The following is a 26,341-nucleotide window of genomic DNA, read 5'->3' as shown; positions in this document are numbered from 1 at the left end:
AATTGTGAGTCTGAGCCTCTTGTACAGCCCGTGCTGTGACCCTGACAAAAATACACACATCAAACACTTGCTTACTTCCTGCTGAGCTTGTGCATGTGTGCATTTGTGTTTGTGTGTGGTATTATGTGAGATGGCCTGCAGTACTGAGGCCTCTGCTCCTCATCACTTCTTCCCCCTCCCTCTCTTCGTCTATATGCTGCTCCTCCTTTTCATTTCTTTGCCTCTTAAACCTCAATCAAGCTCGCCTCCCATCTTTTTTTATTTCTTATTATAGCCCTGCAACCAGATTAATCCTTCCGCTCAATTGAGCATCAGGGCCGGCAATCCTTATCACCGCGGCGACACCAGGCCAAGCGGCATCCGGCAGCCGCTGTGACAGGGTCATGGTGGAGATTGGAGTGAGAACAGGGTCGCCGACGGATTGCTGTGGAGAAGAGGCGAGGGGAGGGGGGGGGGGGGTCAGAATTATTCTTATCGGGTGGAAGAAAATCTCCAAAGGCTGTCTCTCGCTCACCTTTTCCCAGCACACACACTCGTTGATGCTCTCTCTTGCCGTCTCCTTCTGGGGGTATTGTGCTTCAGCCAATGAATCCATCATCTACCTCTTCCTCTCTCTCATCATCATCATCATCATCACTCTCTCCCAATCCCTTAATCTCACCATAAGCACCCTGCTGCTCAATTCTGTACAGATTACCCCAAAACAAATACACATACACCCACACGCATTGAAAATTAAAGCCTATAGCGTCTTCATTAACCTCGTACGTGATTAAATCTTGCCTTTCCTCCCCTCTTCACTCCTCCTTCCTATTTAGCCCTTTTTTTATCTCCTTCCTCTCCATCTTTTCCCTCACTCTCATCTCAGCTCATTTCACTTCTCATTTAGAGAGCAGATAAACAAAGCTTTTATCCAGGCAGGGATGCCATAAACCAATTCAAACAGAGATGGGTTATCACTTGTATTGCCTTGTGCTTGTTGAAACACGGGTGGAAAATTGATATGATTATTCTTTATAACATTAGTGAGTGAAGCATAGAGAGAGGCGAAAACAAGGAAGAGACTGATAGTGTAATAGATGTTTATACATTTTTTTCCTTTTCCACAAATTAGTAACAGCATCCTCTCTTTCAGTGTATGGTGTCATTATATTATTATCTTTTTTGTGTCTGTGTATTTTCCTCTGCAGGGAGAAAGTGATATAAAGAAAAGGGGCAAAAGGAGATAAAGGAAAAGGAAGAGATTACATAAAAAGACAAACAGAGCTGAGAAGATCAGCGCTGCACTAAGCTCAGATCTCTAATACCTCTGTCTGTCCATCTATTTGTCTCCAGGCTCAGGCTCTGATATGGTCCCAACAACACAACAACACATGATACATTACTAATTGGAAGGAGATTGATGTTTTTGCGAAAAGTCACCCGCTTCCCAGAAAACCAAAATTAATCTGTACATCCCAGTGTGGTTATGTGCGTGTGTATCTTGGGGCTTAGTAAGAACTACTGTTCATATCCAGAAGGACTAAATGTGTTAGCACACAATCAGTTCTTAATCCTCATGTGTATTGAGGAGTTTTAGCCTGGAGTGACCCGGTGCCACACAGACTGACCATGAACTCATCAACTGTTTAGGTTTCCCACCAAGTTACTACAAAAGTGAACACCTATAGGTTCTTTACAGATGACGTGACGCAGCAGCAGAGAACACCCCTAAGGTGGCAAAAAGTTATTTTAAGGTAGAGAAATGTCACCACAAAGGCCATGTTTTGAGCGCTTTGTGGCTATGCCAAACGTTCAAAGAGTGAAAATATAAACATTCTTAATTCTAAAGATACTTTAAAATCCCAAAAGTAGGGAAGGGCTTTTCTAAATTTTAAAAAGTCACAGAGAAATGGCAGCAAAAAAAAAAGCCTCCATCTAAAGCCTGGACAAGCTGCTTGTGTATGGTTCATTTCCACAAAGTGGTTTGGTTTGGTTCAGTACAGGTTTGACATGTTCGATCACATTAAACTCTGATCTTACCCATGTTTCCTCAGTTGAGGTTCGTCTCACCGACCTCCAGCTTTGCTCATTGCGACTGGAAATCCATCTCTTTTTAGAGAACCACATCATTTAGCTCAGCCCAGTAAAGTTGGTTGTTTGGCTCCCAAACAACTCTAAATTTGGCAAAAGTTTGACTTTTTAAATGTGGATTAAATAATGACAAGGATGGAGGGGAGGAAAGGAAACTGGCTCTCAAAGGGGAGCTAGCTACCATGTTTAACATCAAAGAGCCATTTCATAGCACAGGCTCATTCGACACAACATTACTTGGTCACTCACCCCACAAGGTTTATTCGGTTGAGAGTACATCCCTGTTTCAATTCAAAACATTTTTTTGACAAAATAAGGATTATTTCATATGTTTAAGGGGTGCAGCTAGTATCTTAGCCCATTAAAAGACTTTAAGACTCTTGTTTCGCTTTACCTGGCAAGATGATGCTAGATGCTAGGTCTGCAGGATGGAGTAATTTGTGATACTGATCATCACGCCAGGTTAATTATTTAAACTGTGTTAAAACCCATTTTCTTGTAAAGTGAAGCAAACGTACTCAGTGTATGTAGAAATTTTCTGGTGTTAATTGCAGCATACATGTCCATTTAAAGCTATTAAGTTCTAACTTTCCTACATTCCCATTAACCTTATGGCTGTCAAAAAGCACAGTTTGGGTTACTGCTAATTGGCTTCATGATTGCAGCAAGGAAAATGGAAAAATTCAAGAACCCCAGTACTCACTGAAAGGCTCAACATAATGACAGAAACGGCCTCTTTTGAAAATCTATTGGCTTGAATTAATGACAAAAAAGGTTAGTTTGATGAATTTTGGAACAAATTTCTTTTTCTTCAAGGGCTAAGCCTGCCAGGTATGTACTGGTGCATTAGTAAAATGTGTTGGGGGGTTAACTGACTGTCTATTTTGTTTTCTTTTCAGTGCAAATCTATTCAAATCCATCTTTTATTAAACTACATTTTCAAATATGGATTTTAACAACCAAAAAGAACAAAGAATGTCTTTTTGGTATAAAGCAGCTGTATAAGATTTTTTAAAGAAATAACCTTCACACATACAGTAACTAGACATATGTGACATATACAGTGTTTATTTTGTTATAAGCTTTATGATCGTGACTACACATTACATTTTAAGGTACTTACATGTCCCTGACTGCCATGGCATCCTCCATGGAGCCCTCGGCCAACAGGGCACGGATAAGGAAGTCATAAGAGGCAGAGCCTAACGCTACACCCTTTTTCTCTGCATCCTTCAGGATCCCATAGGCCTCTGTAGGATGGTTTGGAAAAAAAGGGGGGGAAAGGGAAACCTTAAATCAGAGATGGAACAGGATGAAGAAAAGCAAAATATTTGACAATATCGAGTATACTACCAAAAAAATGTTTACAGCAGTGAAAAGCTCTTTTTATGGGTATATATCCAATAGTTGTGTTTTTTTTCATTTTCATGTCATTTCAAAGCTTGTAACTGAAACCAACAATTATTGTCTGGTATTATTATGAATGACACATCTGAATATCTGTAAAGCAAGTTTTGCTAATAACTTTCACTGATACGAGCTAAATTTTAACATAAAAAAATTTCTAGTCTGTTTTAACTCATTAATTACTGAAAAAAAGAAACATCAGTTTCACTAATTTGTAAGACGTGGTCTGTTTGGGGGTCTCCCAGAGGAAAAGAAAAAAGTTTTAAACTGTCTTACTGCCTGATGATTTGGATAGTGTTAACCAAAGTCCACGACATGCAGTTTCTGTTCAGCTGTAAAGCTTTTTTGTACCAGCCTTGACGACTTTGCACTCCTGCTAGCTACAAATTTAGCATTTGATCCCTCAGCCTTTAGTGATAGTAGTGAAGTTCCAACTCCACTGGTCACTTGTAATTAATTGGTATGTCTTCAATCAAACCAGCACTCCATAAAGTTTATTTACTGATGTTTACTTTAAATGCAGGACCACAACTGAATCAGGGAGAAAACTGTTAGAAAGTAGTGCTGTGGGGAGCAGGTGGCCTAGTGGTTAAAGGCGCTCCCCATGTACATGGATGGCCCGGGTTCGAATCCAGCCTGAGGCCCTTTACCACATGTCTCTCCCCCACTTTTGACCCTGTTTCCGACTCTATCCACTGTTCTCTATCTAGTAAAGGCACAAAAATGCCCAAAGATAAATCTTTATTAAAAGAAAAAAAAATAAAATAGTGGTGTTGCAAGGCTGGTTTGGGAGCCAACGTGGTCCAGTTGTACTCAAACAGACGCAATGCTAAAGCTATATCTGAGGTATCTACAGCGGTGCAGACAGCCATTACGACAGCTTTCAGTACAACTAAACCCAACTCTGTATGGTTTGACTCTGAAAGTAGGATCACACAGTCAGTCAGATACATACAGACCCATCTGTTGCGTTGACCTCAGCAGTCAGCCTAAAACAGTATCAAAAGTGTGACTTATACACCAGTTTTTAGACAAGTTATATGTCTTTTTATTTATTATTCTGTTTTTTTTTTTTATGGACAAGTGTGTAAAACCACACACTACAGCATTTTAAGCCTAAGCTAATTTGCAGTGTCTGTTTTAAGATAGGCCTTTAAAAACCATAAAAGATGCGTAAACTGCTTTTAAACAGTTTGTTGCAAGGGATGTGTCCATCTTGTTTGTAAAACAGAGTTTTTCTGTGTCCTGTCTTGTGGACTGTCTTGCAAGGTGCAATTTTACATCTGTTTTAATGTTTGCGTAATAACCTGCCATAGGACAATGGATGAAATGTAGCCATTGTGCTAATATCACCCTTTTTACATTTACCTGTGTTGCTGATATGTTGATCAATGAGCACTGTCTTAATTCAATAAACTTTATCAACAAATAAGTAACAAGATAATTAAATAAAGACACAAGACATCAACATGATTGGGTTATACATAAATAAATAAGAAATGGAACAAAACACGCTCAAAAATAGATCAGATCTAACTAATGAGTATAAAAACTAATACATATAAAATGCTATTAAATTTGGCTTGAATGAATACATTATCAAGATACCTACAAGCACCTGCAACAACAGTAACATATTAAATGCTGTTTCCTATTTCATGCAATTGGCCGAACCAGTAAATAACAGCAAAATAAACATCTAATGAGCAACACGTTCCAATTTCAGCTAATGCTCTCAGGATATGGAACTTGAACTAAAGGTCAATTGTGTCGTGGACTTAAATATCCATGTCCTGAGACCCCGACTAGCTCATGCAAGCTCATGTTGCTAACTGTGCCGTATGTATTATAGGCTAACAAACTACAAGTATATCAGGGCTGTAGGTGTCTTCTTGCATTAGGAACAACAACTTTCCCTTACCTTTGGCTTTGCCCTTTTTACAGAGCGCCATCAGACGGACCTGGTACTCAGTACCTCTTTCAGCTGGGGTTGGCTGGTTTCTGGCTACTTCTGTTTTTGGTGGTTGTTCCTGGACTTGCTTTGTGGTGGCAGGTCCTTGGTACCATGCCTGAACATGACACACAAGGAGGAAAGAAGATCAAACTCAGCGTGATATTTGCATCACAGCCCAGCTACATCAAGCATTAAAGCATGCATACATGTTCAGAGCTGGTGTGTGTCGTGTGTGTATGACAGTGCAATAATGTTGGGCCAGCAGGGCAGGGTCCCCTGATGCTCAGTCACCCATGTGGCAGCGAGGGGAGGGGGTTAAGCTGTATTGGCTGGGGGCAAATTAGGCCTGGCACCCCAGGGGCAAAAATGAAAGTGTGTGTGCTTCAGAGTGTGTGTGCGTTGGCGCAGGGGTGTCAACCTAAAAGCCCCAGGGGTCACTAAGTTCATTGCTCCAGGCAACAGCAATCACTTCCTGTCTCGTCATGCTTCGGGCTATTAGGGCACGCTGTTGTGCAAGGAAAAACAGTGAAAAAATGCAACAAGAAGGAAAGTCATCTAATTAGACTGAAGGGAAAACTCTTCTCCTGTTATATTATAGAGTTTGTTTTTTTGTTTGTTTTAAAAAATTGTGATTCATTCTGCTATATACCTGGTGTTTTAGGAGGAATACACTTGGGGCCACATGTGCATACATAACTAAGAATCCAGTAGCAGCAGCCATATGGTGGCATTTAGCTGCTGGCTAAATTAGTCTGGCATTAAAGATTTACAGACAGATCAAGCTGTAATTCCTTTCAGCAGCCAGTCGCTCTGATTGACCACACTTCAGATCAGAGCTGCAATCCTGTTTCCTCTGCATGTAATGAACAGAGGCTTAAAGTGGAGCAGGGCGGGGGTCTGTAGGAAGATAAGAGTGTCAGAGGGTTTTTTTAGGGGGGTTACTTCTTATGATTAGAGGTTGAGGTCAGTTTGCTCTTTGGTTAATCTATGCAGGGCAGAAAAAAATGGGACCAAGCCTATTGTGTTTAACATGATAGTATTCAGTGTTTATATTCAGCTTTGTTCATCTCAACTTCAGTAATTAATGTTAGAAACATTAGAAGACAAAACACCTGACTCTACTCATTATGGACAGAACATTTTTATTATTCTTTTTCCACCAAGCAAGAGAGATTTTTTTTCCTTTTCTGTTGGTTTTAAGGATTTTTAACATTTTATTGCCCTGTCGTGTTTTAAAACTGTGTTTTATTTTGGTCAGCCTTTGCTTTAAATGTGTTTTAGCACATTTAAGCACAATAACCTTTTGTACATAAGTCCTCATGTCGTAACGCCACACACATGTGGTTTAGCTTATAAGAAGCACAGTATCAGAATCAGCACAATGAGACCATAAGTTTAACTTTGCTTGCTTTCTAGTTAACTTTGAGTTTTTATGGCCCTCTAACGCTCATTGATTTCTCTACAATGTATCGGTTTGCACTGATTATTCATCCTGCGTACCCACGTTTGTGTGCTTATATGAGCAACTGTCCCTGGCCAAAGCCCACTTCTCCCATCCATACCAGAACCAAGGAAGTGCATCATGCTCGTGCACAGTATAGAATACTCACACTACTCAGACAAACAGGACTTTTGGGTCAAACATGTTTGGGCATGCTACGTGCTGCCTAGTCTGAGGGTGGCCTCAAGCCCGTTTCAGACTGGGAGCGTGACACGAGCGTCTCGACCACGACACACCTGGATTTTCAGTTTGATTGCATGTTAACAAGTCAGGGCTTTCAGCGTGCCTGCATGTGCGCTGCGTCTGATACGCGTGGCTCAGGCGTGGACAGTTTAGAGGCTGGAAGTCTCGCCTATTTTTCCTGCACAGCATGTGGACCATATTAGACAGGAAAATGATAAATGGAGAGCCATATTTACATTGTTGTAGCACATATGCACATAGAATATGTTTACAATGTGTTTCTTGATAACCCTGAGGAAGGCCACAAGTGTAAATGTGCCTGTTTGATAAAGTTTTTCTCTAAAAATCCACTATTAGTGAGACTTTCTGTCTCCACACTGGTAGAATATGTCACAGGAAAGTCAAACACAGTAAGTGCTTTTCTGGTTTTTGCTTTTCAAATTAAAAGCCCGGTTTAACATTTCTGTAAAAAAACTCCTTTCACTTGTACAGAATGCATTCGTTTTGAATAAATCCCGACACACTTCCTCTATACACTGTATCAAGTAGCTTGTTGGGGTTTATTCAGGTAAAACTTGTGAAGAACAGAGCTTTGAGAGCAGGGAGATTCGGCTGACACGCAGCAAACTCGCGCCCTGTGTGAAAGCCGCACTGGCAGGAGCCGAAGCAGACACACGCGGCACACGCAAGCAGCAAAACACGCTACCAGTCTGAAACGGGCTTTAAAGCTTCTTTGAGGACATTGTGGGTTGTGTTGATTTTGGAGCCCCCTGTGGACAGAGTGGGAAGTTCTTTGAATGATCATGCGCAGGTTGTATTTTCTCACAAAAAAGATCTCATCTATAATTATTCAAAACATCAAACTTGCAACTTACAATGTGTCTTATGCATGACATTTTTAGAAAAGACTTTTTACCAAAGTTTACACATACTTACTTCTGTATTCATTCACTTATTTAAGACTTAAACTTGTGTCTATCCTGGCTTGATTCAAAAGGTTAGTTGTGAGTATTTATTGACTTAAATTGTTTGTGCTTTGCTCAATTTAAATGCCGTGATTGGTGGAAACCTCAGCACTATTATTTTTTGTAATCATTTGGAGTGTTAAGTTTTAACAGACTTTAATTAGTTTTGCTTCTCTCTAATGTGTTGTTTCATATTACTTCTATTTAATTTTTGTATCATAATGGATGTGAAAGTCTAACTGGCTGCAAAACAGGTAAAAATAAAGTACCATGAAAATGAGGCAAATTTTTCTGCAACATGCTGTTAAACACCTCATCTGACATCTATCCCACAGAACCAGTTTTTAAAATTAAAAAATAATGATATAGTATTCAACAACCTTCTCTTTGATTCCCTTGTATATTAACAATCTGAGACATGTTTTCTAATCATTATTTCAGTTATGTTTTACATTTTATGTAGGTGTACCCTTTATATTCATTTTACCATTTCAGTCTTTTAACCTCTTCTAAGCATTTTAATCCATTCTTTAATTAATTGCATTTTATGACCTTAATTATTCAGACCTCATGCTCAGTATACATCCCTAGTTTGAATATCTTAAAGTCCTTTTTCAGTCTCCCCTCTGTTTTTATTTGCTTTGTATTCTCTGGATTTCTTTTGTAATTGACTCGACATCACTGTAAATGAGGGTTGCCCCTACAACGATACCTTCAGCAAAAAATAAGGACTGATTCATTTTTATTTCTTTTATCTAAAGAGCTGATTTTTGTTTATTAGTATGACATTCACTTGCTACTGGCTGCTGTAAAAACTATTTCCCATCCTGTTCAATTTCTTTGCTTTTGGCTTATAAGTATTATGTTATTGTGTTTCTAAAGGACACCTTTGCTACTCAGGTAGGACTGAAATTTAAAATTCTATACTTTATTGTTTAATGGATTACTGTTAAATAACCATCATTAGTTTTCACTGTGCACAGTGAAATCCACCTACTACTTGTTCCAAATGAAAAGCTGTGAAATAAAACATATTTCCATTTTCAATAAAACAAAGAGAAAAGTGAATATTGTCACACTTCAGAAGCTGCAATGAAAGAAAGTTTGCAGAATGTGGTGCAAATACAATTTCCCCATAAATTCATTCCATTGTAATAACAAAGGGTACCCCCACCCCTCTCTCTCTCATGTAATAGTTAAAGACAGAAATGTATGCACGGGCAGCGCTGTGATTTGTGTCAAACCATCAGTGCTGCCTGCTTGTGTGTTATTTTTTACCTCAGGCACTTAAGGAGTCCTCAAGCGCTCTTGGGAATTTGCTTTCAGTTTTATTTGCCCTTCTTTTTCTCCCTTCAGGAACCTCTTGGCAGTTATTCTTCTGAATAACACATCTGTCTAATGAGCGCTACTCTGACGTTCAGATTATTCAGTGGGGGTTTACCTCGGGCACCTCAAAGGGAACCTCCTGGCCGTTACTCTTCAGGATGTCTGCCAGCAGACGCAGGGTCCTCTCCCTGGGAATGATGTTCTCCTCTTGCATCTTCGTCCACAATGCCTCTGCCTTCTCCCAGTTATTTGTCTCCTCTGAAAAATGAAAACAAAGTGAGGGGAAAGAGAAAAGGTGTGTTGTGTAACAAGCACGCCGGCAGCAAAGAGTCATTTGTGACAAAGCGCTTCATTCTGATAGAGGGCAATCAAAGCCCTAATCTGATCAACTGACTGACTCTCACCTATGCTGTAATTTAGGAAACACACCAGCCAGTGTCTGTGTGTTTAATGGTTAGACAATCAGCTTCAGCACTCCAATCACAACTGTCATCTGCTCTGCTCTCCACTGCAGCAATCACACCATGTCCTCTGCTCCTACTTCTGACTGATCCCATTCTCCTTCACACAGATGTACAAATAAACACATACCCTAACACATACCCTGGGGCCCATCACTCAGGCAAACTCTAAGAAATAAAATAACAAACAAATAAAAATAGAGGGAGAAAAGAGACTTACTACAAAGGCGAAGGGCATAGCTGTACATCTCGTCTCTGTCGCACTCAAACAGCTTGGCTGTCACGTCCACCATCTGCTCCAAGGCCTCCAACTGTACAAACAAACAACAATATACAGTATAGTTGGAATCTTTGTATTTGTCCTTTTGTTGTCTGTTATCCTGTTTGTGGCCTTGATTGGTTCAGCCTATGTGTTTGCCTGTGTGTGTATGTCTGCGTTGGAAGTGTGTTACCTGGTTGCCTGAAATGCATTTCTCTGCATACCAGTGAAGGCGCCCAGGCCGTGCCCTTATCCCCGGGGTCTAAATAAAAAGAAAAATAGATTTGAATTTTTCTACAAAGAGACCAGACACATTTAAAAAGAAAAACAAGAAAAAGAAAATTGAGCATGTCCTGTATATTTTACAGGAAAAACGATGTGGACAATGTGGATGTTTCTTGTCCATAAGACTTGTTTTTTAATAACTTACAAAAAGCTTCCAGATAAATGAATGACTCTTAATGGTCAGACACCTTAAAATAGGGGATAAAAAAGGAAAGAGAAACTCCCAGAAAATTACATGCACACAGTAATAAACCAGAATTATCATAAAAATCAACCCAAAATCCCACCTGAGCAAGGTATTAGAATAAAAATATCTAAAAACTCAATATATTTTACATTTATAAACAAAAAATAATAATTGCCATAATGCCTCTTAACAAGTCTTAGATATTGCAAACATCTCTTATTTAGATGCCATGAAGAAACTTCTGTGTAATGTTTTCTACAAGAATTAACAATTACGTAAATACCTTTTTAAAACCTGAAATGTGTGTGCCTTTGGCATGAAAGTGGCATTTTTACACATATTGTCAATTTTTTTTCAGAAAATCCTAAAGTGTATAGAGGCAAAAGGAATGCGAAGGTAATGTTTGTGTTTGGCCTTGAGTTGGCTCACCATATATACTGTAGGTACACAAAAGCTACAACCCAGGGCATATCCATAATACTATTGTGCATCCATAAATAAATGTACTAAATGTGCTCAGATGAGTCAGAAACATGTTTTGAGCTGCACAGAGGGGCTGCAACCAAAGATATTTCACACTTTGTCCTTAGGTTAATTTGTCTGCTTAGTCATTAATGACTCATTTTTCAAAGTAATAAAACCTTAAATAAATAAATAAATAAATTATGGTGCCTTTAAAGTACTTGATTTGTTCAACAATTTGTTACACCCTAACCTGGCGTGCCAGATGGATTTGTTTCACACATCCATCTGGAAAACCTCTAATAGACAGCATTTGGGAAAGGGCAGAGCCTTTGAAAAAAACTCAGATGGCGATTAGATGAACGTTCTGTCTGTCACATCTTTACGGGTCAATCAGAGCAACAAAACACGTGATGAAGCCACTGCCAAGCTGCACCCCTACTGAAGGAGTAAACTCCATATAGAACTGCATAATGCGAATCATGGCAACTGTAGACATGTCAGTACACGACTTTTGTTGTTGAAAACAACTCAATGCTGTTCTTTGTTCTTCTTTTTTTGAACAAAGTTTAATTATTAATTTTTTCAAGACATTTCCAACAGCTTACAATGGTGTCACAGTAGTGTTAAGTGAAAAAATCCCCCCCCTCCCCTTTGTTCTTCTTTTAATGAAGAAATGTCTTCAAGTTCTGATAAAACTGGCACTTTAGCAACATCCACACTAATGTCTTTAGCCATAATTGCACCGGCCTCTTGCTGCTGCTTGCTTACGTCACGACTCAGCCGCGCCCAAAAGTACTGCCCCCTCGTTGTTGATTGGTCCTGTCACTTTCTAACCGGGCCCAAACGGTTCAGATGGGAGCCTTGCAAGATGGATTCGCCAGTGAGAAACATGGAAACGGGCATATCCATCTGTTTGCAAGGTTAGTTATAGCCCCCGAACAAGTGCAGGAAAATTGTACTCAAATAAAATTACACTTCCTTGGATTAAATTTAGTGAAGTAAAGTAAAATTACTGGTGTAAAATATGCTCATGTAAAAGTAGAAAGTAATTCCTTAAAAGTCAAATCAAATTTCTAAGTAGCTCATTTTATGAGAGAACAATAATAAATATGATCTTTCCTTCACGTGCAGTTTTAAACTACAGAATATCAATCTTCAAGCAGCTTGTTGTGGTTAAATTTGTACATTTGTAGTAAAGCGCAATGTTAGCGACTGTAGCTCAGTCTGCAAGTGTCAGGGAAAATTCATTTCTATGTCTCTCTGATATTTCTGTGTCTCTAAAGATATCGTGAGGAATGTCTTGCAATCTTAAATTGCTTTAAGACTCAGATCAAGTAGTCAAAATTCTGACTTTATTCTCAGAATTCTGATTTTTTTTCCTGACTGTAATCCCAGATTTCTGACTTTAATCTCAGAATACTGACTATAATCTGACAATAATTTCAGAATCCTGGCTTTTTTCTAGAATTCTGAATTTTTCTCAAAATTCAGAGTTTAATCTCAGGACACTTTTTCTCAGAATATTTATTTTAATCTTGGAATGCTGACTTTCCTATTTAGAATTATGACCTCAAAATCAGGATTGAAATAAAAAACCTGCTTCTCCATTTTTTTTTTCAATTGGCCCTAATCCTCTTCTATATCTATATCTAGCACAAAAAATAAACCATAAAACCCTTCAGTCAAAGTAGAACATTGTTTTAAAAGCTATTCAAAAAATTAGAAGTGCACAAAAAAGCCTGTAAGTCACATTTATGTGAATAAATGTATTTTTGATAATGAAAAAGTAACTTCTATCACTGATGCAGTTAAAAAAATTGGTAGTTTTTCTAACATCAGTCTGTTTTATGGTAATCTGCAGTCGAGGATAACAAAAATGAGATGCTAATGTCCGTCATTAGACTCTAATCACCTCTGTTGCTCACAGGTGTCAACCTTAGAGGAGGCTTTTGTTGATCCAGTAACGCCAGAGATGCAAAATTTGAAATGTATTTGTAAAATAGACTAATATGTCATAATACCTAGCTGCCAAGCACTGTACTGTTCTGTCTTTTGCTGTTCATGTTTTATAAGTCAGAAATATTGGGAAATATCTAGATAGTGCACAAAGCATGCATTCATCGTAAGAAGTATTTCTTTTAAATTACTATTCACCGATGGCAGGCAAGGAGGACAGATGCGCAGGGATCCTCGGTACGGCAAAGGACTGGGAAATGAGAGTTAAACTCAGGTGGCAACTCAAGTTTCCAGATGAGATTGCTGTCACCACCCTCCAACAAGACATTGTGCTCTGGTCCCAGACAACAAAGCAGGTAGGCCCTAATAGAGCTGACGGTACCCTGGGAGGAAAGGACTGAGGAGGCACATGAGTGCAAGCTGGGGAAATACCAGTCCCTCATCTTCGAGAGCCAGCAGAGGGGGTGGAGAGCCTGGAACCTACCAGTGGAGGTTTGTTGCAGGGGCTTCCCTGGACAGTCACTCTGGAGAGCATTGGGGCTGCTGGGGTCAGAGGGGCAACCTGCAAGAACCTGGTAAATGACATCTCAAAGCAGGCAGAGATGGCATCCAGATGGCTGTAGATTAAGAGGAACAAGCGGTGGCTGAATCAGGCTGGCAGAGGAAAGGGGGGTCAGAGCTTAATGGGGAAGACCCGAAGGGCTGAGGGGGCAGTTCCCACTGTGGTGTCGTGTGCTAGTTGACGAAACACCAGTAAGCGATGGGTGCCTACTTGAAAACCCAGCAAAGTCTCAAGGCCTGAATCATACAGCTCTGCCCTTAGATGAACGACATCTAAAGGGAGCAACTTCTATGCCAGCCACCCCACATAAGAAGCAGGAAGCAACTCCTGCCAAGGGGGTGGCTGTGATATTTATTGTTTTAAAGGCAATTCAGTCTGTATTTTTAGTGGCTTGCATAAAATAATGTTTTAGTGTTGAGCAGGGTCACGGCAGGAGAAACTGATCAGTACATTCTTGAAGCTGTGCACAAAATGAGATCTCAACAATTCAAAACAGATCATAGAACAACAGATTTAGATTTAAAAATGCTCGGACTACAAAGCCATAAATGGTCTTTTACTTCTGGGAGATTTGCAGTGCTTTTAGGACAGTGGTGATACGCAGATAGACAGCGCGTGTGTGCTGTCAAATAAGGGCTGACATAGATTGATCTGCAGGCTCGTGTAGCTAAGATTTAGCCTGATACGTGGAGTGACTAGATGATTATTATCATGGACTAACAGTGATCAGGATTTCATCTGTCTCTTAGGGCTTTGATACAATCTGAATAAGACTAGGATTGAGAAATCTCGCCTGCCCTCTCTTCCTGGTAATCTGGATGGGAAAAAAAGAGGGAGAGAGCAAGGATGTTAATCTGAATGGGGATCAACTGCGTTCAATCCCCGCTGGCCTCTTTGATGGGAGCCCATCATACTGTGAGAGGGAGGAGGGAAAAAGTCAAGAAAAGACTGGCTTCATCCCTTTCTCTGACCATCCCTCACTACCGTTATCCTTTCCTCTTTCAATCCCCACTTCTCTCAATCCCTCTCCTCTTCCTCCAAATCTCCTCGGCTCCAACTCTGTCTTTTTCCCTGCTTCTCCATCCCTCCATCCAGCCCAGGCAAAGGCATTATGTTCTTACCCAACCAGCCAAAGGGACAAATTAAAATGTGTTGCACTCTCTCTCTCTCTCTCAGTCTGTCTAATCTTCTTAGAGACTAAGGCCCCAGTGCAAGTGCTCCATCTTTTTTGCCTCCGATTCCCTTTACTTGGTGAAGTCTTGCAGGGCTCTCACATCTACATGCACCCACACACACAAACACAGCAATGTGTTTGGGATTTTGAAATCCGTCAGGACAAATCTCCCTAATCTGAGCAGAAAACAAAATCCTCAGAAATAAGAAGGCACATAATTTTACACACGCATGGGACGGTGGATCAAAAGAATACAAAGTAGAAACAAACAAAATAACAGCACAGAGACTCTCACTTTCACCAAAGATAATGGAAAAATGTCATGAGGTTGAGATTATCAGGACAATCCTCTGACCCACACACAAACAGGCGCAGCAGAGTGCATTATGGGCCATCACTTTAAGTCTTGTGTGGCCTTCAGATGCTAAAACATCTTGGCTGGTTTCTCTCTCACCTTTAAGTATGTGTAGGAAAAAGAAAAAAGACAGGGCTGACCTCATCTCACCTCCACTTAACAAACCCTCTCCATCTCAATTCCTAATGTTCTAATTCCACTAATCACCTGGCCACTTAGTCACACATATATACACACACACCTACCTAAAACCCCTCTCCCTAACACTAAAACACATAATCGCTCACCACTCTTTAGCTACACTACCTCACCTTGACCATCACACACGTATGCGTGTTGCAGTAATAGGCTGGGCCACCTAACAATCCTCTACCTAACCTTGACCATTTAGCACAAAATTGGCCACCTTTCTCTATCATTACATTTAATTAGCTGTGATTAATCAGCTGCCAATTATACCAAACACAGCCTAAAGAGAGACACCACTCTGGGCAGCCACTTGACGCTCTCACAGCGGGGAGGGGGGTTTGTGTGTCTGAGTGTGTGTGTTTGAATATTTAAGAGAGTGATATTATTCTTTTGTACTATATATATCCTAAGCACTCATCTATTGTAACAGCATAATGAGTGAAAGTTTAGAAGTGAACTTTCTGTTTGGAAACTTTCTAAACATCCACGTAGCTCTGAATGATATCATGAGAGAGGGAGTCTAAATGTTTCTGATAACACTGAAGGGTCAAACTTACAGTAGGTCACTTACACTCAAATTATACTACACTGCAGCTACCTTAATTAAAAATGATTGGATTAACAATGGATGAAATGCTGGGGCTTATCACAGAGAGTGTTGTTTTTTAAGGATAGTAGATGGCAGCAGCCCATATTCACTATTAATCAAGTTTAATTTAGATCACAATTTTGCCTTCCCCTGATCACAAAAATGTGTTATATTTTACATTTTGGCCATGGATGTAATTCTTTTTGATTACTCATTGCTATTATAAAAATCATAATTTTTATTCATTTATTTCATTTTTGTTCACCCTTGCGACCTTGATGGACACTAAAAGTATTTTGGGAGAAAGTGAAATCTGACCTGATGATGTAACAGATGCTACAGTAGGCTCTCCAATAAACTACACATAAACATTGCTCTTTAGTCCTGTGGTTATGAGTTCAGCATTTATAAATTTAAATCATTTATTTTATCATAATTTTAGCATGCACCTTGGGATACAATAGACAATTTAGCAACTGTGACACTATGGTCACTGTGAGTATAATAAGAGAAGCTTCAAGAGCTAATAAAACATTATCCCAGCACTAAGTTAGTGTTAAATCACCTCAATATACAAGATTGTTTTAGTTTTCATTAATCTAGAATAAGTCTACATAAGGAGGGTCCACTTACAGGGTCCGTCTACTTGAATTTTTGCCTTTTTTCATGTTTTTATGGTACCGCAGAAGGAAGCAAGTCACATTTTATCCACAAGCTGCCACAGTTACAATCTGAAGTGGGCATTGCAATCTAAAATTTGACCGTTCGATGTTGCAGTTATCCCCAATTTCACACACTGCACCTTTAAGAGTGTTTAAGTTAAACAAAAGCTTGTGATGCAGATTTAGTGGATCAATGAGTACTTGTGTTTGAGAACCATGATCTCAAAACCATTTAAAATAATCATGATAATAATTCTTGCCAAAATCAATAAGCCCTAATATTCACATTGAACAATGTTCCAGTGATGCCACAATCAGTGTGGAAAGATTGAGCAGATTCTAGTTTGCAAGAAATAGTCAAATGGATAAGCATAGTTTAAATGAAATAAAAACAATGAATTGGTGGATTATTGTGTGGTTAAATGGGATGAAATAGGCTACATAAAAATGTCCGTTTAGTTTCAGATAAAAGGATATGTCACTGATAATGGGCATAAATACTGTATATATTGTTTTAATTCATTCAAGTTCCGCCTGATCGGAAACTTGTTAAAATATCAGAATGTATTAATATGAGATGGTTTTCAAAGAGCTGATGAATTATGGTTGGCTGTTTATTTACTGTCGTTCTGTTCAATTCAAGTTGAATAGAAAGCGACTCAAGTTCAATTGGAGATGCTTTCAATTTTTTCCACTCATTAATGCTTTAATGCCTGCCTCACACCTGCAGCTCTCCCGGACACATTTTCCTCATTTTGAAGCTTTGGTTTTATGTGATGTCTTTTGACAGTATCTTTTATCAATACATTAAAGATTAAATAAAACACCCACGTTAAGACAAGTTTCACAAGATAATAGTTACGTAAAGGGGGTCTGAATGCTTTCTGAATGCACTGCATTTGGGAACCCTATAATGTACTTTGAGTCACAGGTCCATTAACTTGTTGCATTGAGAGTCTTGTCTGTGTCTTTTTCAAACATCTTTAACTTGAAACTCTATGGAGACGAACTATACACAAACCCAACAGATGGGGTTGAAATGTTTGAAATTTTTCCCTCTAACCTACATTTTTCTCTGACATCAATCACAACATGTACGGCTATAGTCCCTATATAAGGCATCGCCAATCTCACATATCATTTGCATGTTGCTGATTCGCTGTTATAAGTAGGATAACAAGCACACAATCCATCAGAAAAGGAATGAGAGGCACAATAACAACATACCGATAATATTTAAGAGGGTTTGGAAATCCTCAAGAGGGACAAATCCCTCTTTTAGTGCACACCAGGACAGAGAGAGAGAGAGAGCAGGGGAGTTAAGGTATTTCATTTCCCCACTCTTGTTCTCATCCTGACCACACAACATAATGGCCTTGTTTCCCTTCATCTGATGTCAGGCTCATCCCTCTATTTGTTTATTCATCAGTCTCTCTGTTCTGCTATCCAGTCCCTGAACGCCTTTCTGATTTTATCCGTATGAAAATCGCTTCTTATCTGCCTGCTTTGCCTTTCTCCTTTTCTCACACTAATCTACAGAGCTTATAGAAAAGACTTAAGATGAGAAAGATATAAATATTCAGGAAATATTCAGGTCAGAAGAGCCATGAGAACAAAAGAGTCTGGCAATTACAGCCTGCATGTCATCCATGGCTCATAACGGACAAGTTCATTGTTATCCTGATTTTGAATGAAATATTTTTACCACATAGCTCTTCAGCTATTCAATCAAAAGCCCTGATACCAAGTTGACGGCACTTGTTACATCCATTCACACTGTACATTAACATATATTCAGTGATGACCTACAATCAGAACTCACTTGCCCAACTCTTATGCAATTGACAGTCCATGGATAATTTCTGAGGGTCTGTGGCTTACCATCACTAGGTATCCTGCATGCTGTGTGCAGCTGCTGGCAATACAAATGAATAGGGGGCAAAATAGCCATGACCTAACAGACTAGCTGCACCTCTTTAACTGCTTTTCTCCTTTATTTCAGGGAATTATGATACACTTTTTAGTAAATGAAAACTGTGGGGTACTGGTTAGAATAAAGATTACAGTTGATAAGGTAGTAGTGTTGTGTCATTTGCAAATGATCTGTTTCCAAGAGCCATCTCTTTAATTTGTAAGCTCTTGTTTGACCTATACTAAAAATAAAATGATTTTGACCACAGTTCAATAGATTTGGCATGGAACTGAGCCCATTTAACATATTAAAAATCCTTGTTTTAACAAAAACCTGTTTTAATTGAATCTTTATGCACTGTTAACTAAATAAACCTTGTGGGGTAAGCAACTAGGTGATGGTGTGCTATTCATAAACAAGCCAGTACCACAAGAAGGGCTCTTTTATGTTAGTCATGGTACTTAGTTACCATTTGAGTGCCAGTGTCCTTTCTTCCATCCTGTGTCGTTATTTAATCTACATTTAAAAAGCTTAAATGGTGCCAATGAACAGCCATTTGGAGTCAAACAACCAGCTCCAAATGATCTGCATCTCTAAAAAGAGATGGATTTCCTGTCACAGCGAGTGAGGCTGGAGGTTGGTAAGACCAACATCAGCTGAGGAAACATGGGTAAGATCAAAGTTTAATGAGCTGATCCATGACAAAACTGTACTGAATCAAGCCAGACCGCTTTGTGGAGACCATGTACGAGTGTTGTGTGACAGCGCTTGACCAGGTTTTAGACTGAGGCTCTTTTAATTCCTGCCTGCTGCTATTTCTCAGTGAGTTTTTAGAACTTTAAAAAATTGCCTGAGTATTTCTCAACTTCTGGACACAAAAGTGTTTCATTACAAGGGGGCTGGATGGATGTACCTAAAGCCATGTTTTTATTTAGTGGTGGAGTACTGCATATCACTTCAGTTGACAGGACAGTCTTTATTGCATGGTAGTATATGTTTCATCTACACTAGAATAAATCCAAATGAAAGCCTCCTAGACCACCTCATATGCAGTCTCACATAATGGATAACAAATTACTGTCAATCTGTTAATGCAAGGTCTGAATATACACATATTTCATTAAGATGTGTTACTGCTGGTTGAAGTCAAACAACAAATTGATGCTTTAAGACAGCATTTGATTTATCTCAGTCTTTTGAGGGTCAGTATCTTGTTGAAGAGGCAGAATATATCCAACTTCCTTTATCAAATTCTGCACAATAGTTTGCTTATAATAAATTAAATATACAAAAAAAATAACCATTTGGTTTCATCAGAAAGTTCCTTCATATAAGATATTTACTTTGAAAGGCACAGAAATAACTTTTAGGAAGGAGGTGTGCTTGAGGATTCCATCCTGATCCTGGTTGTTTTGTTGTTGTTTGTTGTGTTTTTTAGTGTGTTTGTTTACCTCAATGATCTTACGAGCTTCACGGTAGCGTCCTGTCTGCAGGAAAGCAAAGAACAGGTCGTACAGCATGGTCATCTCTCCTCGCGCCTGGCTCACAAAGTCCATGGCTGAAGAGAGAGAAAGACAGAGAGAGAAGACGAAGCAGAGAAAGGTCATGAATAAAATCCCTGCAAGGTGAACAAACACACCTCACACATCATCTTTTACTTTCTGATTCCATTATTTGGCACAATGTCCCAGGCACAAAGCAGCCATATCAAGACTGCTCTCAAACACACACACAGGTCCCGAATGAAAGTCTAAGCCCTCATTGTGAACTTGGTAAAGCGCGCTGCTCAGCGTTACGTGCTATCTCTGTCCGACAGCTTCAGCACAGGTAACACACACAAACACACATAGACACTGCAGACTCTCAGTAATACAAATGGACCTGCATATTCAGCAAAGCAGAGGAAGGAAGAATAATCCCTCTGCTTTGGTTGCTGTCATCTTGAGTCGACAGAGAGAACAATGTGCTGAGATTTTTCTTTGTGAACTTTAGCCATTAAAAAGTAAATAATGTTCCAGATCTTATCTACACAACATGGAAAAAAACACCAAAATTTGTGTATAGTTATCAGTGTGCAAATTCAAGACAGATTTGTACATTCAGAGAGTAATTTTAAAATTGAGGCCTACAGGAAAGTTCTTTAAGCCTACAATATTTCTCATGGCAAGCAGGGGAGGACTCCAGTGACTGCAATGACAAATTTGATTATTTGTATATAGAGGAGCAACTCTCTGAAAAAATACAAATGAAAAATACAGGCTGGATTCAAACCCGGGCCGCCCACGTACATGGGGAGCGCCTTAAACCACTAGGCCACCTACTCCCCATTTAAGACTTTTCTAAGGCTTTTTAAAGATCTACAGGAATCTTGCACAAAAGAAATGGCACCATAGGTGACAACAATCATTTTTGTCTATAGAGTGATTTTAAATGCTTTAAAAATTTGCTGCAGGTTAGGTGTCTGATGAAGCGAGCTAAAGTATGTTACCAAAACGTATTGTGACTTTTTCCACAGCAAAGATGCAAAGTGATACAGTTGACTGAAAGCAGAACCTGAACAGAAGACCTCTTCATGCACAGGACAAATCAAAAAAGTAGCTACACCAATAGCTCATGACTTTGACTAATTAAAGCTTTGGTTGCTAGTGTTATAAACAAACACTGCTGCTGCTATTCTCTGATGTCTATATCTGGCTTTATCCACTCATCCTTTACAACAACAGCTGGTTTAATTCTTATCCCTTAGCTAAGTTGAACACAGCATTTGCTTCACCTGTTGCTATCACAAGAACTGGTCGCCTAGGAAATTGGTTTCCAACCTGAGGTCCGGGACCCCCTGGGGGGGGCATCAATGATCTTAGGTAGGGTGCGAGGCTTTGTCTGCTCTGAGGCTGTCAAAATTAGGTGTGCAAATATTGACTAAAACCATGATAAAGTAGTTATTAAGTAGTTTATACAAAGGTCTTTTGATAAGAAAAGCATGAATAGGTCTTTTTTAGGGTTTTATCAGTGAAACAATTAAAGGTGGGGGGGGGGGGTCTAAGGAAAAATAGTTGGGAAACACTGGTCTTGGATACACCTGTGACTCCCAAAAACAAAGCTGGCGAAAACTCAAATACCTCATTCAAGACTTAAATACTTTATTTCCTACACTGGTTGGGACACCACAGTGGCTACATCAATTTCTTATAAATAGTGCAAATTTGGTGGTGCAAATTAAATTTGATACTTCTAGTCAAAACGCTGTTGACTTTCCATGGTAGAAACCACCAGGTTTCAAAGCATGGCTCTGGTCTTTTGTGTGTTTTGAGATATGTAAGTGGTAGCCTAACAGAAAAACCCTACATTTATATTTTTGTCAATAACTGAACTTTAACCAAGGTCAGACATGCAAGTCAACATATCTCAGCAAGGCATGTCATGCTTGTAGTGTGTTCTGAATTACCGAAGGCCAGCCTGTTAGATGTTTCTGGTTGCTATCTACTTTTATTTTAGATGCCGATTTTTAAAATGAATTTCCAAGCTATCGGTGCCCTCAACAGCATGAGTCCTGAAGTAGTGGGACAAGGTGCAGCTAGCTGCTGCACTCAACTTGTGCTTTCAAAGCTTTCAGGTGGAGTGTGACTCAAGGTTTAGTCCTTTCCATTTCCAGCTTTATACGAGGGCACTGGAGATAGAATCAGCCGTTATATCAAGATCTACACAATAGCTCACATGCCGGCCTCAGTCATACAATCAGCGTTAAAGTCATTTTTGTTTTGAGGGTTCAGCCAGGGTCTGTCACCTACCATGAGGTTCAGAGACAAGGTGTGTTGGGGAGGTTGAACGAGGGAGTGGGTGAAAGTTGAGGGAAGGAGGTTAAGAGGTGCTCAGCTGCACAGCTTTAACCTTTACGTACTCTAGGGCCACTTGGCCCCGCAGCACAGTGAACTTGAACTTTTTACAGTGCTGCTGTCAACACACAGGAGGACTGCTCACGTGATCGACCACGTCCTTAAACATGACCTCGGTCTGAACATTTCTCACTTTCTCCTCCCCTTACATACTCTTGGAATTACTGGCACTTGTAATGTACAATAATTGAAAAAGCTGCAGAGCACATGTGCAGAGACAAAAATGAATAACGAATAGTGAGAATCAACCAGAAAATTAAGTTTTGTCAGAAGGGGCTTAAGTGACTAAATTTGAGTGAGATATTGTTCAGTTCCAGACTTTGAATCCAACTGAGGATTTTTATAAACATAAAAAAATTATTTAATTGTCAATTTTAACTTCAATTTGTGCAAACAATGAATGGAGACCTTATAAGTTAAATGATGTTATTTCCTGGACTAATAGATTTTCATAAAATTGTATCTCTGCCTATGTTTTCAGTACAGGTTATCTTTGTACATATTATCTGTATTCAATATTTTTATATTATCCATGTTTTACAAAATTTAACACAGATATATGATCTTATCTATAAAAAGGTCCTCTTAGTTAAAGGAAAAAAACTTTGTGGGGCTTTAAGAAATTCAGAACCTGTCAGGTAACCTAGCCACTTCTCTTTTCTTCTACCTAAAATTGTTTACAAGTCAAATGATTGAAACCATTTCAGCTCACTCATGTAGACCATGTGTACGTTTTGTTGCTTGGATTGTTTATATTAAAAAAAAAAAAAAATATCTTTGTTCCTGGGTAAAACTGACTGGGTTGTCAGTGAGAGTTCTTCTGATTTATTACATATTGTTCAAATACATGAGTTTTGTCAGAAAATGAATGTACAAGATAAAAGGTAAATAGCTGAATGTGAAACCTTTCTGCAGCAGTGCCGTGTCTCCTTTCTCCACCAGACCAACGATGATGTCATGAATGCGAGGCAAAATGTTGTAACGCTTCTGACAGTCCAGAGCAGCCTCTAGAGCTCCAGCCAGGTCATCACTGCAGGCATGTACACACAAAAACACAAAGAGAGGGAGAGAGAACAGGGAGCATGTTAGATGTCATATCTGTCCAATCAGTCTTGTACAGGATTGTGTGGGTAGAGAATAGAGAGTATCACTTGGGGTCAGACCTGTAACCTTTTTGAGCACTATGACCCACTGTAACAATACAAGCCTTTGAATTCATGACAGCACAACTGTGGGTGATGAAGCCTTTTGGCTCCAATACATCATTCTCACACAATCAGGTGCTCTCTCACACACCTGCCTGTGAGGTGCTAATGTCTCTCAGTGCAGGCTTTTAAAGGGGAAGCAATGTAACAGACAAAAGGACTCAACTGATCTTTGCCCTCTCAGCTCAGCTCCTCTTACCACCGACCAACTTCTCGCTCTCTTCTCCTCTTTTGTCCTCTCTGACCCCCTTTAACCTTCCCTCTTTTCCTCTTCCCTTATTTTCCCTTCCTCCACTCTTTCCCCTCTCTTCCATCTCTTTTTCTTCTCATCATCTTCCTTTGATTTCATGCTGTCAGCTGTTGACCTCTACCCCCAGCTGAGCAATCTATCAGAAATACAGCAACAGCGTTACTCCCCAACAACAGCTCACCGCCTTCCCATCGTGTCATCCTTTCCGAAATGGACGAACAAACAAAAGAGCATTCAGAAGGAGTGTGCCTGATGGAGTGAGAACAAGAGAAGAAGAGAGAAAGAGATGGGAAAAGGAAGCACAAGAATGAGAAGCTGTAGGAGGGGGGGACCACTTCAAACCCCTCTATTGTGACAGCTCTGCCATCAATCTGTTGATTGGGTAATTACCATGTCAATCACACAGAGGTCAAAGCAGATAGGGCACCCATAGGGGAGGCAAGGGGAGGCAGAGCACATGAGTGAGAAAGAGACAGATGAATGGGGATCGAGAGTGGACAGGTATAATTTCTGGAGTGTTGTCTCCTCTAATCAATTAGACAAGTGGATAAGAGAAATATGCCCAAAAAGAGCAACAATCCAGAAGAACAGAAAAAAAAACAGGAAATGCTGTGACCTTGAGTTAGAAAGCAAGAGAGACCTACAGAGGGAGGGAGGAATGGAGTGATTAGGGGTTGGAGAGGTAAAGAGGTTCGCTGATTGAAATGAAGAGGGACAACATTATTCAGCAGCGGCAGTCAAGAGGCTGTTAAGCTGCACAACAGTCTGATTGAATAACGCATAAGAGACACTAAGAGATTTTTGAAAATGAGAGAAAGAGTGTGGAGATGGAGAGAGAGAGAGAGAGAGAGAGAGAGAAAGTGGTGGCTAACTCCAAAAATGAGACAGGGGTGAGAAAAAAGTAGTTAGCGGTTTATAATTAATAAAAAATGGCTTATTTTGGTGTGGTTTGTTCATCAGAGCAGCTTTCTAGCCTTGTCATGTTGCTTAACGTTTAAAACTCTCTCCACACTAGTTGCATACCTTCTATCTGTCCAGCTTCTCAATTCCACCATTGAGCTTCACAGCTACTAAAGACATCCCTTTCCTAATGAGACAACTTAAAAACACATCCCATCACTTTTGGCAAAGAAAAAGCTGGCCTGGAGTTGCAATTACACCCCCTCTACCTTCATCCTTTCTCTCCTCACAGATCCACCTCCCTACACACCCCAAAAAAGAGCTAAGGATGTTGAAAGATGGATAATTTCCCCTAGGTACAATTTAACTGTCACTATGCGTTGCCATTTATTGCGGCGCACAGCCCTGTTAATGTCCTCAACTTTGCATGTCAGCCACTTTCCAACCAATTAAGCCCTGAAAAAAAGAGCGGTTTGCTCAGTGGAAACCTGAAGGATTAGACAAGGAAGCTCATTTTGTGTCATCTCAACCCTCCCTCCCGTTTATTTCCTACCTTTCTGTCCCCCCACCATTTTTATTCAGAGGAGATGGGCAGGCCTGTTATCACGACACCATCCTTATAGGGGGAGGAAGAGGGGTCTGAGTCAAAATGTGAATGAGATGGTGATGATGACACCACTGGTGCAATGATACACGCTGAAGAATGACAATGATGTTTATGCATGTACAGACATGGCGTTGCTAACCAATAACCTTTATGTAGATGTGTATCCCAACAGTCTTCAAACTAGCAGGCATTGTCCTCATCTTTATTGCCACTGCCTCAAAGTTTTTAAAACTTGTTGGCATCCCATCTTTAATGGGTACATAACCTTCAAAACTGACAAAATCTCTTAGTTTCAGCATCTGATATGATGTCTTTGTGCTGTTTTAAATTCAAAATTAGATATCAATGTCTGGAAAACATTGTTGATTTCATCAACTAAAGCTATGACTTAAAATATTTGTTGTCTAACTTTTTAATTAATCGAGGAAGACTAGACTAAGACTAGCTAAAAATAGATCTTTAGTGATAAAAAAATGGATGAAAAGTGAGTTATGTTTTCATCAAGAAGAAGACCTGAATGTCTGTGCTGGACTGTGCGACATTCAAAGTCCACTTATTCTCTACTGGTCTATAAATCTACTCAAGTAAAAGTAAAAGGTATTTAATATAAAGTTTGCTTTGACTGAGTAGGTAATGAGGAGTTGTAGTGAAAAATATGATTTTTACTTATCGGCAAGAACAACAAGATAACAGATCTCTGACCAGGTTGTTCAGGTAAAGTCACACTTCTACAATAAAGTAAAATACACAGAAAAAATGACAATATTAATTTGTAATTAAACACCTTAAACTATGCATATTGGTCCACTACATATGATGAAACTACACTTTTAAACTAAAGTGTTAACTATTTCACAATATGACAGAGCTGCAGTAACTCTTGAAAATCTGTGGTAAGGTGGTTCTCCTCTGGCAAGAACAAAGCAGAGTCAACCTTATAGCAAACCGATGCATATTGACGAAGAATACGCACTATGTGTGCTTAAGGAACACCTTAAGTCACAGGCGGGAACTCTAATTC

The 26,341-nt window shown here is 39.6% G+C and overlaps 1 protein-coding gene across 1 annotated transcript in view; it reads right to left on the bottom strand.

Annotated features, from left to right (window-relative positions):
• lrpprc (leucine-rich pentatricopeptide repeat containing) overlaps positions 1-26,341 on the bottom strand; it is a 103,471-nt gene that overhangs the window by 27,638 nt on the left and 49,492 nt on the right. The window contains exons 24-30 of the mRNA XM_041789450.1: positions 23,264-23,388; positions 19,917-20,023; positions 10,323-10,391; positions 10,091-10,181; positions 9,525-9,667; positions 5,402-5,549; positions 3,197-3,323 (exon numbers count right to left, since the gene is read on the bottom strand). Coding sequence (XP_041645384.1) covers positions 3,197-3,323; positions 5,402-5,549; positions 9,525-9,667; positions 10,091-10,181; positions 10,323-10,391; positions 19,917-20,023; positions 23,264-23,388 — 810 coding nt within the window. The remainder of the gene's footprint in view (positions 1-3,196; positions 3,324-5,401; positions 5,550-9,524; positions 9,668-10,090; positions 10,182-10,322; positions 10,392-19,916; positions 20,024-23,263; positions 23,389-26,341) is intronic.

Source organism: Cheilinus undulatus, linkage group 6, assembly GCF_018320785.1.
Source record: "Cheilinus undulatus linkage group 6, ASM1832078v1, whole genome shotgun sequence".
Classification (NCBI taxonomy): Eukaryota; Metazoa; Chordata; class Actinopteri; order Labriformes; family Labridae; genus Cheilinus; species Cheilinus undulatus.
The sequence above is the reverse complement of the archived record's forward strand: the minus strand, read 5'-3'. Positions and strand labels throughout refer to the sequence as shown.